Source organism: Paramormyrops kingsleyae, chromosome 21 (assembly GCF_048594095.1).
Source record: "Paramormyrops kingsleyae isolate MSU_618 chromosome 21, PKINGS_0.4, whole genome shotgun sequence".
Lineage (NCBI taxonomy): Eukaryota > Metazoa > Chordata > Actinopteri > Osteoglossiformes > Mormyridae > Paramormyrops > Paramormyrops kingsleyae.
This window is the reverse complement of record NC_132817.1, coordinates 5,592,507-5,611,677: the sequence shown is the minus strand read 5'-3', so window position 1 is coordinate 5,611,677 and position 19,171 is coordinate 5,592,507. Positions and strand designations below refer to the sequence as shown.

Here is a 19,171-nt window from a genome sequence, read left to right as displayed (position 1 = left end):
GCACTACACTTAATCTGAGTCCTGATACTGTAACATATGACAGTGCTTTAAATATCTCTGTCCAGTACTTCTCAAGGGCTGGATTTGACATGTGTGAAATATTTACTGGGGACTGACTACACCTGCTGCTATTTGGATTAACATTATCACAGACATAAGACAGCTTTGCATTCGTCCAGTTGGCACGGTGTATAACTTTACAATGGATGAGACGCAATCTGGCACTAACAGATGAAGAGTGTCCTCGTTCCAGTGTGAGTGGCTGAAGATCACCTGATCATCACTTCACCCAAATCCCCCTCCCAAAGCGGCATTACATCATGCAAAGAGTCAGATATAAAGAGCCAATCTGATTATATATTATTGATATCATACCTTTTAAGGTGAGGAGTGAACTTTCTAACAGTGTATCATCAGGAAGAGAAGGATATTTGAGGGTAACTATAATGAACAAAGCTCCTGATTCGAAGGTATTAAAAAAAAAATGATGCCTGGTCTGAGAGAATAATTGTGACATTTGTCGGAAAAGAGCAAATGTGTTATTAATGTACAGATCTAAATGTTTTTTGATACCGAGGTTTGGAGCAGAGGGAGTGACTGCATGAAACCCAAAGCAGCGTTTAAATTATCTGCAGATTGTAACCTAGGTGGAAGTTCAGAGGAGAATGCTTCCATCTCAACCCAGACCAGGACAGGGGCTAAATTCCAATGCTGCAATCAATACTGCATTAATCTAAGGGTCGATGCCGAGGGGTAGAACCTGAAATTAGGAAGTGCGAGTCCCCCATGTGATTTAAGCCTCTGTAACAGCTGCTTATGTAATCTGTGAACCTTTTTATCCCATATGAAGTGAAGTATTCCAGTCTTGTTGAAAACAGTAGTAGGAAGGAGAATTGGAATACACTGAAATAAATAGCGGAATTTTGGAAAAACATTCATTTTAACTGAATTTTATCCAGGCTGCTAATGAAAGATGAAACACTGACCATCACTCAAAGTCCTGACATACAGAGTTTAACAAAAAAGCAAAGTTATCCTAGTGTAGGTATTTATACTCCTTGGTCACCTGAATCCCTAGATAAGTGAAGACTTTATGGGTAATTCTGAAATGAAAGCTGTGTTACGGAAATTTATTTGTGGATGCATTTGCGGGGCAATACTTCATTTTTGTTTGGTTTTATTTTGTATCCAGACACATAAGCAAAATTATGGTAGCAAGGGCAGTTGTGACAGAGATGGAGGGATCAGAAAAGTTCAGCAAAAGGTCTTCGGCATGTAGGGAAACTTCCTGCTCAGACCCACATGTGGTAACGGTGCTGATACTGGGATTTCAGCAAAGCACTAGGGCATGAGGTTCCATAATGATAGCAAATAACAGAGGACTTGAGATGTCGACCGGCATGGAGGTGAGCTGACTGGGTGCTGTTGGTTTTGACAGATGCATGCAGACACATGTATAGCAATTTTATCCAACTGATGAAGTTGGCACCAAAGCCAAATTACTCCAGGGTGTAGGAAAGGTATTTCCACTCAACCCGGTCAAATGCTTTTTTAGCATCCAAAGATATCAGAGCTTCAGAGGCAGTGGTGCTCAGTGGGTTATAAAGAGCATTAAATACTAATCTCAGGTTAAAAAAGGAATTTCTGTTCCTAATGAATCTGCTTCAGTCAGGAGAGGTGATGGATGGAATGGCATGTTTAAGTCGCATACCAAAAATTTAGCTAATAATTTGGAGTCTGCATTCGATAAGCTGATTGGGCAGTAAGACGCACAATCCAAAGGGTCAGGAGAGATGGATGCTTGTGTGAGTGTCTGGGGAAAAGTTTGGGTCACGAAAGACTCATACATTTCAATTAAAACTGGTGTAAATTTGTGCAGAAATTTCGGAATGGGATAGCTGTCCGGCCCAGGGCATTGTACAGCGTAATGATCTGAGAGCAACTGTCAACTTTTCAGTATTGATTGGTTGTTTCCATTTTTCAATCAGTTCTTGAATGACAGAATAAGTTTTTAAGAAAATCAAAAGTAGGATCTAATTCCATGAGATCCACATCATGTTTTGAAGAATATAAGAATGTATATTCTCGTTTGTAAATTTCTTATGTTCTTATGTTCTTATAATCTTCTGAACTTGTCAATAATTTCTTTGGGATCAATAGATGTTCCTGTGGAAGTACGAATTCTAGAAATTTCATGAGATGAAGAAACGTATGTTCAATTGTAATAATAATAATAATAATAATAATAATAATAATAATAATCAGAATATTTATACAGCAAACCCTCTTCAATCTGCCTTTTTCAGTTTAAAAGCCATTTCCATGGTGGATTTCAGGTTTTTGTTGTACAAATTTCCCGCAGTGGGCTTATCGAGGACCTTAATTTACATTTTAGTTGCCAAAGCATATCTCAGATTTTACTAGCAGATGTTCTGAGTACAGTCTCTCAGTGACGACTGCTCTAAGGCTACAATTGAAGCTCAGCCTTCTCTGAAATGTCATGAAAAATTTAGTCAAATATGTACTGTTGTATTTACATTGCTATTATTAAGAGTGAGCTAGAACGCGTTAAACGTAATGGTTAGCTCATTCAGAGTCAGCAAAAAAAATCCCGCAGGTATTCTAACGTTATTTTTTTCTCACGTTGAAATTGGTTTTTGATTATGATGCCATCACCTACGTTTTAGCTTAACAACCCCTCCAGTTCTTGCACTCATGGACAGCATTTATAGGATTTCCAATGACTGCATCTTCAAAGGCTTCTGGGACCTGGCAGTGGTAAGAACAGCATTACAAAGAATAAACTTCACTTCCTCTTTCACTCCAGTGCCCCCTGCTGTTCATACTGAAAATGGTTTTAAATCACTTATGGCGTGAGGTGAATGCTGTGGAAGTGACACAAAAAAGCCCGGACCAGCATTAGAGGATGTGAATGAAGCTTTTATTGGTCTCCATGCTGGAAAGTGCACAGTCCCCGAGCAGCATTCCCTTCCTGTTCAGTTACAGTGTTAGATACATAAACAGAACCTTCATTTTAAACCAAAACATCCCATTTTAAACCAAGACAGCACCAACACTGCAGTAACATTTGTAGGCAGTTATTTATGATTCATGAAGCATTTTCTTCCCTGCAGTGATGCTGTTAAATATGTGCCCCTCTGACTGCGTTTCCACTGGTTTCCTCCTAAAGCCCAAATACATGCAGTTAGGTGACTTAGTGTCTCAATGCTGGCCCCTAGTGTGTGAGTGTGTCCCCTGCTCTGTGTTCCTAGGATGGGCTGCAAACTTACTGTCACCCTGTACTGGATAAGAGGCCCTGGGAAATTAACAGGCAGAAGTATGACAGCCCCCAGTCCAGCTCCACTCTGAAAGTTAATTTACACTAAAACATGAACAAATTAAACATGAATCTTCCTCCTGAGGAACAATTAAATATGATAATTAAATAAATAATTTTGAAATGAACAGACAATTTTGGCTTAAAAATTAAACACGAATAAGAAATTATACATGTTTTTTGAACGGAACAGACAATATTTGTTTTTAGGATTTTATTGCTCAGAGATTTACTGCTGCCACTGTAATGGAAACATCCACTGGGCAAATTTTCAGAGAAACCCCATGACCCTCCGTATAGAAGACTGGAAATAGCCTCTCAGTGAAGGTGTGTTTAAATGTGTAGAGAGGAGTGTTGTTACTGGGATCAGAGAATGACAGCTCTCCCCTGTCCCAGTCCAGCTGCACTCTGATCCTCTGGGGTTTCCTTCTCACAGACAGAGGGGTAGGTGGTGAGGTCCTTGCTGCCAATATACCTTTATTCTGCGTTATGATCCATAGTCCTGCCTCTGAAGTGCCTGGTGGAATCTCTTTCCTCTTAATGGACTCTTTAACCACACCCAGGATCCAGGTAACTCCATCCCCCACATCTACATCCCAGCAGTGCTTCCCTGAACTGAATCCCTCAGATCCCAGCACACTGGGCCATATACATCTCTCTGAGTTATTAGGATATTCCTGTATCTCATTACTCCAGGTAACAGCGGTCAGATCTTCAGACAGTGTGAGAGAGACAATTGCTGTATTTGGTTCTAGAATCACAGGAGCTGAAGGGAATCAGAGAGAAACATTAGAGTACAGTTTCCCCCCCTCCATCTGCACAGAGAGATTATGGAACTGCTCCATTCTGACATCTTCTACTCACTGTATTTAATCTCTTTCTTCTCCAGCATCTTCTCCCACACTCTGTAGCTCAGGTTGCCCAGGTGTTTGGCCACATTAATCATGGCTCCTGAAACCTCCTCTGGATCCTGCACTGGGCACTGGGCTCTGTAACAATGTTCAGCCTTCAGTGATGATGATACTAATAATATATATCTCACCCCCCACCCAGATCTCAACCCTAGTGACAGGAAGCCATCTGAGCTCCCTGATTGGTCCACATGATCACATGATGTACAGGTGAATCCGTGGGGATCTCACACCCATTTTAATGCAATTCAAAGTCACTGACTCCAAACCAGTAAAACAGTTTACTTGAGGGGGCACAAGTACTTAGTAGTAACTAAGTAAGTTAAGCACAAACAAGCAGTAACTAAGTTAAATACAAATCATGAACAAATACAGTAACTGCTTGAGATAAAAGATGCATCATGATTCATTAATGATGAACAAACATGAGATCAGTATGTAACTAAAACTTAATTTGTGGTTAATTAATATGTCAGTAATTGGACACTACCAGGCCAAAAAACAAGTCACCATTTGAATGTTTCGTTGAACAACTTCAGCTTTGATTATGACGCACATTTGTCATGTCTTTGTTTCCACAGGCTTATGCAATGTCTCACCCTTTATTTTCATCCAGATTTGCATTCATTTCTCTCAGAGATCCTGTATTGACCAGTGAGTTGAACCTCCATAAAGCCTCCTTCAGCACATCCCAGAGACCTTCAATGAGGTTAAGGTCACAACTCTGTGGTGACCAAGTCACACGTGAAAATGATTCCTTATGCTCCCTGAACCACTCTTTGACAATTCAAACCCAATGAATCTTGGCCTTCTTGTCCTGGAATATGCCCATGCCAACAGGGAAGAAAACAATCCATTGATGATGGATGGAGGTGTAACCTGGCCATTCAGTAGATTCAGGTACTCAGCTGACTTTACTTTATTGCTGCATTATGTTGCTGAGCTGTGATAATGATCCAGTCATTGGCTCTTAAGTATTTATTGATATAAATTCAAATGGTGACCTTATTTTTTTGGCTGGGCAGTGTCAAAAAATTATTTGTGCCCCATCAAGTGTTACCAGTAAAAGACAAAAAGAGGTGTTTCCTTACTTTCTCTGTGTCTCCTTATAATTCTGAAACAAAATACAGAAGAATAATAACATAAATTAAATTTTCTTTTACAATTTATTTCCACTCTCACTAACTGAATCCAGTTGTGATCTATCCTTACCAGTAGGAATGAGACGTCTTCAGCTCCCAGCTCCTGTTCTAAGGCTCCGATGGTTTCTGAGAGGGATGATATCTCGTTTGTGATCTTCTCAATCTTTTTCTTCATCATTTTGCTCTTCTGCTCCTCTTCCTCCCTCAGTGCAGATATCCTGCCTGCCTCTTCCTCCTTTAGGAACTGGTGAAGTTTCTCAAACTCCCCCTTTATCAGTCTCTCTGTGTGCCGGGCTTGAGTCTGAAATGAAAGTGAGTTTCCTCAGTGCTGTTACAGAGCAGCCTGTCCAGTGATGTTGCTGCTGTTCTTACACTCTATAATGTAGGTAGTTCTGTACCTTCATGTGTTCTGCTGTTTTGTTCCAGGTTTGTTGTACTTCACTCAAAGCTTCCAGCTTCTCCCGCAGAGGTTTCAGTGCAGACTTCAGATCCTCCTGGATGAAGGAAAGAGCAGATGTGAGATGTTTACTGAATGTCTAGACTGAGTTCAGCTGTCACTGCTACTGCAAACATGTCAGAAGTGATCACCAGAAACATTGTGCAAGTTTATCAGTTAAATAAAGTCCATCTGATGCCATAAAAGAGTATCTTACTATTTGGTGATTTTTAGAACCTATGTGTTATTTGGAACGCAGGATGATTCCATAGACCTGAAATCTAACACTGTGTTTGCGTTACATGGGATTGGCTGACATCTTGCTTCAAAGTGATTGAAAATAGCTCATACATGTAATGTAGTTGCACATCATTTAATTTAATTCTAATTATACTGTGTAACTGTTATCCTGCCTGGGATAGGCACCAGTGTCCCCCTCATAGCATAATCCATTTGAAGACACATGGGAACTTTAGTAACATTAAGAGATAAATAAGATAACAGATCTAGACCAGCCCTCTCAGAAACATCATAAGTGTAACTGATACAATCAGTGGTGGAGCAGATATTACATAATGTAAACCTGTAATACACAATATTTAATTTCTAGCTCTATTATAAACATTTAAATGTACAATTAGAAGTATTATGTGTTTCAACAAAAATAATAGGTAACAGCTGTCCAACCTTGTATCCAGGGATGACTTCCTGTACGGGTCGAAGTTTGTGATTTTCATGCCATTTTGAATCTCGGCACACAAGACACACAGGTGTCTGATCATCTAAACAGAAGAGCTTGAGTTTCTCATTATGCAGACAGCAGTGACCTTCAGAAGCTGCTGCAGATCTCTGAGCTCTGCCTTGTAAGAAAGCCTCACATGCGTTTTTCAGGGCCAGATTAGTGAGAGGAGGATCCATAGAAGACCTTCTCCTGCAAACAGGACATACCCGAGAGCCCTTCTCTCCCCAGAACTGCTGTAGACAGACTTTACAGAAGCTGTGGCTGCACTTCAGGACCACAGGATCCCTGTAGATTTCGTAGCACACAGGACAGGTGAGCTCCTCTTCCAGCACAGAGGACCTAGTCGCCATTTCTTCAGAGTGACTCTCAGCACAGTGATGGCTTCCTGAGAGATTTACTTTCACTTTTACTCTGTTCTTTTACTCAGTGTACGACAACAACAAAATACCGGAAGTGCTACACTTCAGCAATGTGATCTGCATAATGTCATCAGTTTCATTCTTCAATTTAGAACAATAAAAATACATTTTGAACTGATATTTGAACTGTACTTCGTCTCTTACTTCCCGATAAGGACATCTGGTGTCCCCACATAAGGTATCGTGTTCATGGGCGTGGTAATGGGGGAAAAGGTGGGACTGTCTTACCAGGGCCCCAAGTCTTTCAACATTACTATCATAAATAAAGGTCACAATGAATGTTGTCAACTAATGTAAATTGAATGTTTTGGTTAAATAAATCGGTTGAGTGATGGATTGAATTTTGTATCCTACATACTGTATATAGTGTCTGAGGACAGGCCACAGCACACCCCTTGCAAAAACACAAAATGGTTTAGTCTGCCTTCGGCGGGCTTTTTAACTAGACACATTTTACTTAGAGTTCCGTTCCTTCTGCTAGAGCGCGCATTGTAGCCTTGCAGTGGACAATGCTCTCGTCCAAGAAAGCGAAAACATGCTGTCAGAAAAGAAAGGAAAGGCGGGAACGAGAGAAAAAGCTAAATGAGGGAAAGCAACTACTGACAAACTTCTTTTACAAGAAAGATGAGCACAAATGTGAAAACAGCCTAAATAAAATGAAATCCCATGGGTATAAACCGCCTGAATACCACCGCGATTGTCAGTGATAAAAACCGCATGACAATTGAAAGAACGTCTAATACACTATAAAGTGATGCCTTGGTTACATCTGTAATCTGAGGTAAAGCCTAAATAAATTGATGTTTGTATACCACACCATTGCAATAGTACTAATTTGAAAATTAAATTAATATTTATTAGTTATTATAGGTCATAACATAACCCACTGCGCATAGTGACGTCGGAATGACATCTTTAATATGTCGTTTTTGGACGTCCAATTTTGGTCCACTGAAGGGGTTGTTTTGTAACGCTAGGCGACGTCTTTTTTTGACGTCTAATGAACGTCTAGTATTGACGGCCGTGGGACCTCCATGTATGGGCTATTTATAGTCCAAATGTGGTCGTTGTGGACGTCTTATAATACCAAAAGCAAACTAATTTTAGACATTGTGTATGTCGTGTCTCGACTAAATTCATATATAAATGAACAATTTCACCATACTTTCAATTAAAACTTAAATAATGTATTGCTGCGACGGGCAAATGGAGGTATCGCGAGCAGAGAAACACGGAAACTACTCTGCCGGGGAATTTGAGTACAAGGATTACGTCAGGCACCCAAAGAGCACCAAACATAATTATACGTAAGAAACACAAAGTTGTCAGACAACGAACTGTAAGACGCATCCACGGTGGGACATTTATGTAAGCTAATTACACACGAGGATCAGACCGGGTACACACAAGACACATGTAAACACATGCGCAACAATAAGGAATTACCTATTAATTAACAATAACAGCAACAACACAACAATGGCTATTTACAACTGCACGCGGGGCATGCTGGGACATGAGCCCCGCCGGTGCTACAGTGTATACAACAGAACAGTACAGAGCTAAAGTATCATGAAAAGTAAAAAACATAATTTAGCATTAACCTGGTTTAGCAAGCTGGATGTTAATTTGTTCGACTGGGCATCAAGCTGCTGCCAGATTTTGAAATCCCGCGTTCTGCACGTGCACAAAAGTGTCCGCGAGGGACGTGGATAAAACTGTTACAGCTGCTCTGCACTACTCAGTTTTCACATGGTTTTCAGAACGAACATAAAAAACAATGCACGATATAATTTATTGTCATATCAGCGCAAATGCACATAAAATACGTACACATTGGCATAATAAATCATGTTTGTTTCGAAATAATCATCTGTATTCACATTTATTATGTTGATAACAACAATGTTGATATTTGTAAATAAAACTATATTTCCTGCACCTGTCATAGTCGTCCAAATAACGTCAAAAAAATTACGTTCAAATGTTGAATGTCATATTGACGTGCAAGTTGGGTCATGGATGGACGTTCAAATTGTGGACCTAGTTTGGACGTTGTATAGATGTCCAGAATTGGTCATGGACTGACGGACCTAATATAGACATGATCTGCACGCCTATCCGACGTCCAATGTTTAGTGGGAATTAGGCTAATATTTGCTTAATATGCTCAGTGTCATAGGTTCATATAGACCAGGGGTGCCCAATACGTCGATCGCGACCGACCGATGTTAGCCTCTATCATCTGTCAACCCCTTCGGCATTCGCCACCTTATTGATGTAACGGCTGGCCAGTCCGCTTTTGCTTAAAACTTTGTTATATTAGATTACCGAAACAAAACGCTGATGCAAAACTCCAGCAAGCAATGAAAGTATCCCAGCTAGCCTTCCAATTTATATACAGTATACTAAAAATATAAAAAATGAGTTGGTGAGCCGGACAAAGTAATAAACCGCAAATGTATTGAATTGTATTGTGCTGTGAGGGTTCATACAGTTATGTAATTAAGGTTCGCCAATATTTACGGTATATATAAAGTATAATCAGTGTGTGTGTATATATTGTGTACACGCACACACACACATATATAAGCATGTATTTGGCATTTTTTATGTAGGTAGATCTTTTTGTTCTGCACAATTTAAAAGTAGCTCCCAAGCCGAAGAAGTGTGGTACCCCTGATATAGACTAACAATGGATCAGATTTACCTAGTAGCAAAGCAACGAACCCCTCATCCTCTGATAAGACAAGGTGGGCTTATGATTTGAAATGAAAGCAAACCATTTTTAACTATTTAGATTGTAATGTGTTCAGTATGCATGTTTTGTGTTACCTATAATTAGAATAAGAGGCATATGGGTAATTTTTTGTCAGGATAATCCATAAGTCCAATAAAATGTCATAAAAGTTTTTTTCATGCAAATGGTTATATGAAATTTGAGGAAAATTTACACAAAGTATTGAAATCATATGCTTCCTTATGTTATTTCATAATAAAATGCTTCCTTATGTTATATCACATCCATTACATTGGAATTGCCTGCTAACATCTGTCACATGCTTCATGCTTGTAGAGAGGTCTGTCCTGGTAGATAGGTAAACAACCAAAATGGCGATTTGCCCCACAATACACTGCGACTATAGCGAGTGTGACGTCAGCTGACAAAGACCGATTGAGTGGAACTGCTGGTTGGGCCAAAAACACAAAGATGGACCACTTGGACGTTTGTCACATGACATCAGAAAGCAATACCCCGTGTAAATAGTTTTAATGGGATGGATGTGTAATCAATGTAAAGTAATTTGATTTAAAAAAATTAAGTTGTGATGTTAATATGAACATAGATGTGCTTCAAATTACATGTTTAAAATGAACTTATGCTGTTGTGTCATGAAGTGTTACATAAATGTTTAAGTGAAACAAATAAGCTATGTTAACATTCATTGTTCTTATTCTATTATTCTTATTAACCCCTTAAAAAGAACTCAGTAAATGTTTAAGTGAAAGAAATAGAAGCTTACTCAGTAACACCACATTCATTACTAATGAGTTACAGAGTGTTTCACTTTATAATACTGTTCTTGATCTTTAATAACTCCTATTGTAGAAGTCAGTAACACCACATTCATTACTAATGAGTTACAATTAGTTTTATTTAGGTCTTTATTAAGTCTTCATTCCTTATTTAAAATGCATACATTCATTTCTTAATGTTTAGAAAAGATCATTAATATGTGGTAGAGCACATCATGTGGCAAAACACGAGTCTCTGATTGACCATCCCTTCAGTTGGACTTCAAAGCACAGTTTGAAGAACACTGGCACACAGACTGAAGTGAGGTCAACAATGAAAATGTAGGTACTGTATACATATTTTAGGCAGTAACATTTTGTAGAATAAGTTGTATGTCATACAAACAAGTAGGAAGAAACAAGCCTGTTTTTCCAAAAGGAAAAAAATGCCAAAAACCATTGAGAACAGTAGCATATTAGTCCAAAAAAAAAGCACTGTTCATTTGACGAGTAATGAACTAGTAGTTATTAGAAATAATCCATAGTTAGTAGATAATTCCCAATGAGACCTGCAATACTCAATAGTTCCTAAAGAAGTACTAGCGAACTACTATAATAATTGGTTCACTATTACCTATTAAGTAATTAAGCGTAACTTCTTAATTTGTAGTGAATAGTACTAATTTAGGTGTTAATGAAGCACTACTCCTTTGTTGCTGCTTACTTCCTGCATATTTACCTGTTAACTGCGGAACAGTATTATAAAGTGTTACCGTAAATACTTATGTTTCTTTTATGTTCCTCTTTTTGTGTCTGGTAATATGATAAAAACTTCCCAGTCTATCTATCTAGTGCTGCTTCATTATCCATTCTCTTTGCGCAATGTACTGATGTACAGTACTGTCAGCAAAACAGCATGATACTACCACCACCATGCTTGACTGTTGGTTCAGTGTTCTTAGGTTAAGAAAACAACCTGACCTTGACCCCTGCAAACATCTCTCTTTTCATTGTGGCCAAGCAGAGAAGTTAATGACACATTCACATGTCATTGTGAGTGTCCCCCCCCCCCCCCCCGCCATGAATGCGTAGCCACCAGCAGCCTTCAGACTGTTAGCCAGACCGAATGACAGAACACACTAAGGAATCTGTCTGTTTTATTCAAGCACAGTACAGAACCATATGTTTTTTTTCATTTTCCACTCTCTCCACCTTTATTCTCCACAATCAACCTTATTACTTTGTTTAGGCCTGTAATTAGTCTGTTAAACATCTTGGGTCACTCTCCTCTCCCAAAATAACTCTATTGCTTGGACACGCTGCTGCTTTGTACCTGGCTTGGCCTCCTTGCAAGATGAAGTCTTTCATCATGTGCCAAACAAGCTCAATGGGCTTCAAATCTGTTTAATTTTCATATACCACACTGTGCCTCATTGCTCGACAATATCAGTATTATTACTTTGTTTAGGCTTGTAATTACTGTATTGCACACATCTTGGGTCCACCTCATCTCCAAAAGAGAAAGTAAAATAAAAAAATCTAATTTCATCAATAAACTGACTAAAAACACATTTTGCTAGTTTTAGGCCATCTTTGCCTCACAACAGAAACAATTTCTTAAATTACACAGGCCATTTATTGCAGTGTAGTCAGCTTATTAATGAAATTGGAATTTTGTCTAAATGTGAGAAAGTTATACTTGCTTAGATTTTCATTTTTTTTGCAGTGGAGTTACAATACCTGATTTTAGGTACCTCACCTTTCATAATCACTGCACTCCCTGGTGGATGGATAAATAATTGCAAGTACTTTACACATAGAGCGTTAAGGGGGGGATCATGCAGGCCCCCTTGTTCATTACATCATCGTGGGAGATCTCATTACAGTTAAGGTCCCACCCAGGACCCAGCAGGGACCTGTCATGGACCAGCCAAGGCCCCATCATGGAAACAGGGGAAAATTCAAGTGGCTACATCTGTATAGGATTTCCACTGAATGCCTCTTCACGGCTTCTGGGACCTGGTTGTGGTAAGAACAGCATTTCAAAGAATAAACTTAATTTCCTCTTTCTCTCTAGAGCCCCCTGCTGTTCATACTGAACATTGTTTTAAGTCACTTTTTAAGGCGTGGCATGAATGCTGAGGAAGTGACACAAAGAAGCCTGGACCAGCATTAGAGGATGTAAATGAAGCTTTCATTGGCACATTCCCCCAGCAGCATTCCCTTCCTGTTCAGTTACAGTATTAGATACATGAACAAAACCTACATTTTAAACCAAAACATCCCATTTTAAACCAAGACAGCACCAGCACAGCAGTAACATTTGTATTTATGATTAATTTTTTTCCCTGCAGTGATGCTGTTAAATATGTGCCCCTCTGACTCTGTGTTTCCACTGCTTTCCTCCTAAAGCCCAAATACATGGTTAGGTGACTCAGTGTCTCTACACTGCCCCCTAGTGTGTGAGTGTGTCCCCTGCTCTGTGCTCAGGGCTTCTTAGGATGGGCTGCAAACTTACTGTCACCCTGCACTGGATAAGAGGCCCTGGGAAATTAACAGGCAGAAGTATGACAGCCCCCAGTCCAGCTCCACTCCGAAAAAAAATTTATTTCCACTAAAACATGAACAAATTAAACATTAATCTGTTTCCTGAACAACAATTAAATATGATTTTGAACAGAACAGACAATATTTATTTTTAGGATTTTATTGCCACTGTAATGGAAACATCCACTGGGCAAATTGTTAGAGAAGCCCCATAACCCTTTGTCCAGAATAATGGAAACAGCCTCTCAGTGAAAGTGTACTTGAAAGTGTAGAGAGGAGTGTTGTTACTGGGATCAGAGAATGACAGCTCTCCCCTGTCCCAGTCCAGCTGCACTCTGATCCTCTGGGGTTTCCTTCTCACAGACAGAGGGGTAGGTGGTGAGGTCCATGCTGCCAATTTACCTTTTTCCCGCCTTATCATCCATATTCCTGCTTCTGGAGTGACCTGGGGAATCCATTTCCTGTTGATGGATTCTTTAAGCACACCCACTTCCCAGGTAACTACATCCCCCACATCTACATCCCAGCAGTGTTTCCCTGAGCTGAATCCCTCAGATCCAAGCACACATTCCACTGTAAACCTCTCTGAGTTATTAGGATAACTTTGCATCTCATTATTCCAAGTAAGAGTGGTCAGATCTTCAGACAGTGTCAGATGGACATCTGCTGTGTTTGGGTCCAGAATCACAGGAGCTGAAGGGAATCAGAGAAACATTAGAGTACAGTTTACCCCCCTCCATCTGCACAGAGATTATGGAACTGCTCCATTCTGACATCTACTCACTGTATTTAATCTCTTTCTTCTCCAGCATCTTCTCCCACACTCTGTAGCTCAGGTTGCCCAGGTGTTTGGCCACATTAATCAGGGCTCCTGAAACCTCCTCTGGATCCCGTACTGGGCACTGGGCTCTGTAACAATGTTCAGCGTTCAGTGTTGACACTAAATATACATTTCACTCAAATAAAGATGCATCATGATTCATTAATGATGAACAAACATGAGATCAGTATGTAACAAACTTAGTTTGTGGTTTAGTATGTCAGTAATTGGACACTGCCCGGCCAAAAAAAAAAAAGTCTCCATTTGAATTTTTCATTGGACCGCCTTTAGCTTTGATTATGACGCACATTTGTACTTAGTAGTAACTAAGTAAGTTAAGCACAAACAAGCAGTAACCAAGTTAAATACAAATCATGAACAAATACAGTAACTGCTTGAGATAAAAGATGCATCATGATTCATTAATGATGAACAAACATGAGATCAGTATGTAACTAAAACTTAATTTGTGGTTAATTAATATGTCAGTAATTGGACACTACCAGGCCAAAAAACAAGTCACCATTTGAATGTTTCGTTGAACAACTTCAGCTTTGATTATGACGCACATTTGTCATGTCTTTGTTTCCACAGGCTTATGCAATGTCTCACCCTTTATTTTCATCCAGATTTGCATTCATTTCTAACAGAGATCCTGTATTGACAAGTGAGTTGAACCACTCCATAAAGCCTCCTTCAGCTCATCCCAAAGACCTTCAATGAGGTGAAGGTCACAACTCTGTGGTGACCAAGTCACACGTGAAAATGATTCCTCATGCTCCCTGAACCAGTCTTTCACAATTCAAACCCAATGAATCTTGGCATTCTTGTCCTGGAATATGCCCAAGCCAACAGGAAAGAAAACAATCCATTGATGATGAATGGAGGTGTAACCTGGCCATTCAGTAGATTCAGGTACTCAGCTGACTTTACTTTATTGCTGCATAATGTTGCTGAGCTGTGATAATGATCCAGTCATTGGCTCTTAAGTATTTATTGATATAAATTCAAATGGTGACCTTATTTTTTTTGGCTGGGCAGTGTCAAAAAATTATTTGTGCCCCATCAAGTAAACTGTTACCAGTAAAAGACAAGAGGTGTTTCCTTACTTTCTCTGTATCTCCTTATAATTCTGAAACAAAATAAAGAACATAAATTTCATTTACTTTTACATTTTATTTCCATTCTCTAACTGAATCCAGTTGTGACCCATCCTCACCAGTAGGAATGAAACGTCTTCAGCTCCCAGCTCCTGTTTTAAGGCTCTGATGGTTTCTGAGAGGGATGATATCTCGTTTGTGATCTTCTCAATCTTCTCCTTCATCATGTGGCTCTTCTGCTCCTCTTCCTCCCTCAGTGCAGATATCCTGCCTGCCTCTTCATCCTTTAGGAACTGGTGAAGTTTCTCAAACTCCCCCTTTATCAGTCTCTCTGTGTACCAAGCTTGAGTCTGAAATGAAAGTGAGTTTCCTCATTGCTGTTACAGAGCAGCCTGTCCAGTGATGTCACTGCTGTTCTTACACTCTATAATGTAGGTAGTTCTGTACCTTGATGTGTTCTGCTGTTTGGTTACAAGTTTGTTTTACTTCTTTCAAAGCTTGCAGCTTCCCCTGGAGAGGATTCAGTGCAGACTTCAGATGCTCCTGGATGAATGAGACAGCAAAGTTGAGCTTTACCCAACTGATACTAATGTGAGGTATTAAACAGGAATTATCAACAGGCTCAGACATTACCAAAGGATTAATATAATAACAGGAACACATTTCTGCTAAATGCCAGTATGCAGGATCATCAGGATAGAAAGTCATGCATAATACCAATAAATGGAAAAATAACAGTTATAATCTAGGGGACAATCCAATTTAACTCCTCAGAGACAATTCTAAAGACTTTGTAATATTAATAAAATGTTAACTAGTTACAGTATAATCTGAAATATTCAGATATAAAGCATATTAACTACTTAATATGAAGAGCATTGTTTCCTTTGTAGATGGTTTGAATAATTCTAAACAAAATAATAAAATTAAGATAGCATCTGTCTCAGGGTACATACAAATATTTTCTGTCCAATTTCTCATGGTTTTGTAATATTTTATAACTGCACAATAAGAAAAAAGACATGTTGCTCAAACCTTGTGTTTTTCTGCAGCTTCCTGTACAGGTCGCAGTTTGTGATGTTCATGTTTCGCTGAGGTCTGACAGACGACGCACACAGGTGTCTGATCGTCCAAACAGAAGAGCTTGAGTTTCTCATTATGCAGACGGCAGTGACCTTCAGAAGCTGCTGCAGATCTCTGAGCTCTGCCTTGTAAGAAAGCCTCACATGCGTTCTTCAGGGCCAGATTAGTGAGAGGCGGATCCATAGAAGCCCTTCTCCTGCAAACAGGACATTCCCGAGAGCCCTTCTCTCCCCAGTACTGCTGTAGACAGACTTTACAGAAGCTGTGGCTGCACTTCAGGACCACAGGATCCCTGTAGATTTCGTAGCACGCAGGACAGGTGAGCTCCTCTTCCAGCCCAGAGGACTTGGCTGCCATTTCTTCAGAGTGACTCTCAGCACAGTGACGGCTTCCCGAGAGATTTACTTTCACTTCTACTCTGCTCAAACAACAAAATACTGGAAGTGCTACAATCCAGCAATGTTATTTGAATAATGTCATCAGTTTCATTCTTCAATTTAAAACAATACAAGCACATTCTGAGATATTTGAACTGTGCCTCCTTTCTTACTTACCGCACACCTGACGAGTCCACACAGGTATCGTGTAGAAATTCCTTAAAGGAGCAGCATCCTCCTCTGTATAGCACTGCACAGTTTATGCTCTCACTCAGTGCTGTACACGGTGTGTGGGCCCAGCAGTAAATATTTAGAGAAAATGAAATTGTCAACGTTCGCGGGGAGGGCGAGCAGGGAAGCAGGCGAAGTGCAGCCAGAACGTCAGGTAAACTGGATTTATTTCACGAAGACGAACAAGCACGGACAACACTCGAACACTACAATGACAAGTCTCGAGAAGACCGACTCAGACGAGGACTAAATACAAAAGACGAGCTAGACTTAACAGGACACAGGCGATCACAATCAGGGCTGAACACGAGGTAACGAGGTGGGCGTGGCACACATTACGATCGGACGGAGCGGATCGTGACAGAAATGTTTTTAAAAATAGTCATATATAAGCTTAAAACAAAATGGATTGTTAAAATGGTTATTTAATTTGCTCACATCTATTTTTTCATGAAATACATAGAGGGTGATTCGTAACAATTTTTGCCACATGGTTTTGTGACATTTTTATGCTAAATGACTTTGGCCAAGATTTATAAATTCACTTAATTTACTAGCAGGACCGTGAAATTTTATGGAAACATGGGATGTTGTGTCCAGCTTTAGGATGAAATGGACAGGAGATGTACACAGGATGTGTACTCAGTGCTTTGATACCACAATTCCAAAAGGCCATTGGAATAGAATGGAATTCAAATTCCACTATGCTAGCGGGTGAGGGGGACTCTGACGTCATCGCGAGTAAAGGTAAGTTTTCTTTCCACACAACATTATCCGTACTTGTTTAAATAAATTGCATGTATAATAACACAAACAAGCAAGCAGCAGATGCGGTATTACTGTTTATTCTGTCAGAGAATATTACAATAGATGACCCCCGTGCTCCTGGCGGTGGTGGGGCTGCAGGGCGGAGCGCATCTTCGCGCGCTGGCTGTGCACGCTCCCTTTATAGCGATGTGCCTGCAGTCGATCGCTCCGATTACGTTTGGAAGACCGGACGTTGCTGCGAATTTTGCTTTAATGTTTGTTTGTTCAACCTCAGTGCAAGGAAATATTATTTGGATGACAAGGGGAAAATACCATCCCATACAGCTGGCCTGGCACGTGGCATGGCAGTGATGACTGATAAATACCCGATCCGTCAGCCAGTTTATGTTGAAATGATCCTGCTGGCCAGCTCAGCTACAGGAGGATAGCTCTTGGAAATCTAAATCGACTTAGAAGCCAGTCATCATCATGGGCCAAGAAATCAGTGTGATCTCTAAATATGCACTCTCTCCTTATTCTTCCATTTGCGATGTCTTCTAACAATGCTAAAGCAGCCTTGATAGTTGGAATAGTTAGGTCATTCTGTGCACCATTTTATTGTTACAGATTGATTACAATCAAGTGCCTTAAATTAGTAAACGATGTGCAAACAATTTTACTGAATTTGATAAAGCCTGTGTCATGGGTATGAACGTTTACAAAAGCGAGCAGAAGCATGTGTCTGAGGCTGCCGTGGAAATGTGCGTGGCGTTACGCCAAGTTCTGTTTTTATAGATCTTGACGTAGGTGTGGAAACGGGCGTACGCAACATTTTTGTGCGTATATTCACCGTTTATATATGAGGCCCTTGGGGGTCATGCAGACTGTCCCTTTCTCTGAGCAGTTAAAGCCTGATATATGATCACGTGATTGGCTGAAAGTTTCATATTATGTTGGTTGTGTTACGTTGTCTTTTCACTGCCTCGATGAACTATAGCCAGATGAATGGCTAATTGTGAGTCTGTTCTTTGTCGTGCTGGTACATCAGTCATCATGATAAATGAAAAGAAAACAAGCAGCTTCTCTTCAAAGAATAAGTATATTTTAATGTGCATTAATGTGAGTGTGGACTGGGCAGTTTTGCGCATGTCCCATCTTACTCTCCATGAGACACACGTGCATATTCAGAGGAGAACAAGCTTTGGGGTCAGATCTCAGGGTCAGCCAGCATTGAGTGTCCGTGTAGAAGTTGCTCCAGGGCCCAAAGTCCCTGCCAGTAACAGGATTTGAACCCATAACCTTAAACAAGATCCATAACCTACTCTGCTACTCTATGCCTATTACTATATTATTAACCACAGAACACAATGTGGGTAGAGGGAGACAGTTATATCAGTCCTTTACTGGTGACTGTACTGCTGCAGTCCTGTTGGCCACAGTGGCCTATTTGTAAAGCCCCGCCCCCTCTTGGTCACATGTTTGTCCATTGGTTTACTTTTTTTCTGTTAATAATCTGAAGGAGGCGTCTTTTTCTCATGGTAAGTTTTGAATGAGCAGCTCAGGGGGGGGTCACTGGAGAGCAGTGTAAACATTAATGGTGCTGAGCCCACTCCTCCTCACTTGGCTGGGGTCGGGGCACAGATCACTGGAGAGCAGTGTAAACATTAATGGTGCTGAGCCCACTCCTCCTCACTTGGCTGGGGTCGGGGCACAGATCACTGGAGAGCAGTGTAAACATTAATGGTGTTGAGCCCATTCCTTAT

General features: G+C 40.2%; 2 protein-coding genes across 3 annotated transcripts in view; both read right to left on the bottom strand.

The window, feature by feature from the left end:
- The window catches only part of LOC111849444 (E3 ubiquitin-protein ligase TRIM35-like), a 30,412-nt gene extending 13,536 nt beyond the window's left edge, over positions 1-16,876 (bottom strand). Inside the window, exons 1-7 of one of the 2 annotated variants that reach the window (XM_072704472.1) lie at positions 16,608-16,876; positions 16,006-16,499; positions 15,418-15,513; positions 15,090-15,320; positions 14,980-15,002; positions 13,835-13,959; positions 13,195-13,743 (exon numbers count right to left, since the gene is read on the bottom strand). In XM_072704472.1, coding sequence (XP_072560573.1) covers positions 13,202-13,743; positions 13,835-13,959; positions 14,980-15,002; positions 15,090-15,320; positions 15,418-15,513; positions 16,006-16,410 — 1,422 coding nt within the window. In that variant the 5' untranslated portion in view covers positions 16,411-16,499; positions 16,608-16,876 and the 3' untranslated portion in view covers positions 13,195-13,201. Of the gene's footprint in view, positions 1-13,194; positions 13,744-13,834; positions 13,960-14,979; positions 15,003-15,089; positions 15,321-15,417; positions 15,514-16,005; positions 16,500-16,607 lie in introns of those variants that run through there. The other variant, XM_072704471.1, reaches the window with a different exon arrangement.
- On the bottom strand, positions 3,456-7,164 carry LOC140577581 (E3 ubiquitin-protein ligase TRIM35-like). Its single transcript, XM_023822258.2, has 6 exons — positions 6,514-7,164; positions 5,789-5,884; positions 5,461-5,691; positions 5,340-5,362; positions 4,202-4,326; positions 3,456-4,103 (listed from the first exon to the last, which is right to left on the bottom strand). The coding sequence occupies exons 1-6, from the start codon at positions 6,916-6,918 to the stop codon at positions 3,559-3,561; spliced, it is 1,425 nt and encodes a 474-aa protein (XP_023678026.2). The 5' UTR covers positions 6,919-7,164; the 3' UTR covers positions 3,456-3,558.
- Positions 16,877-19,171: the final 2,295 nt, after the last annotated feature.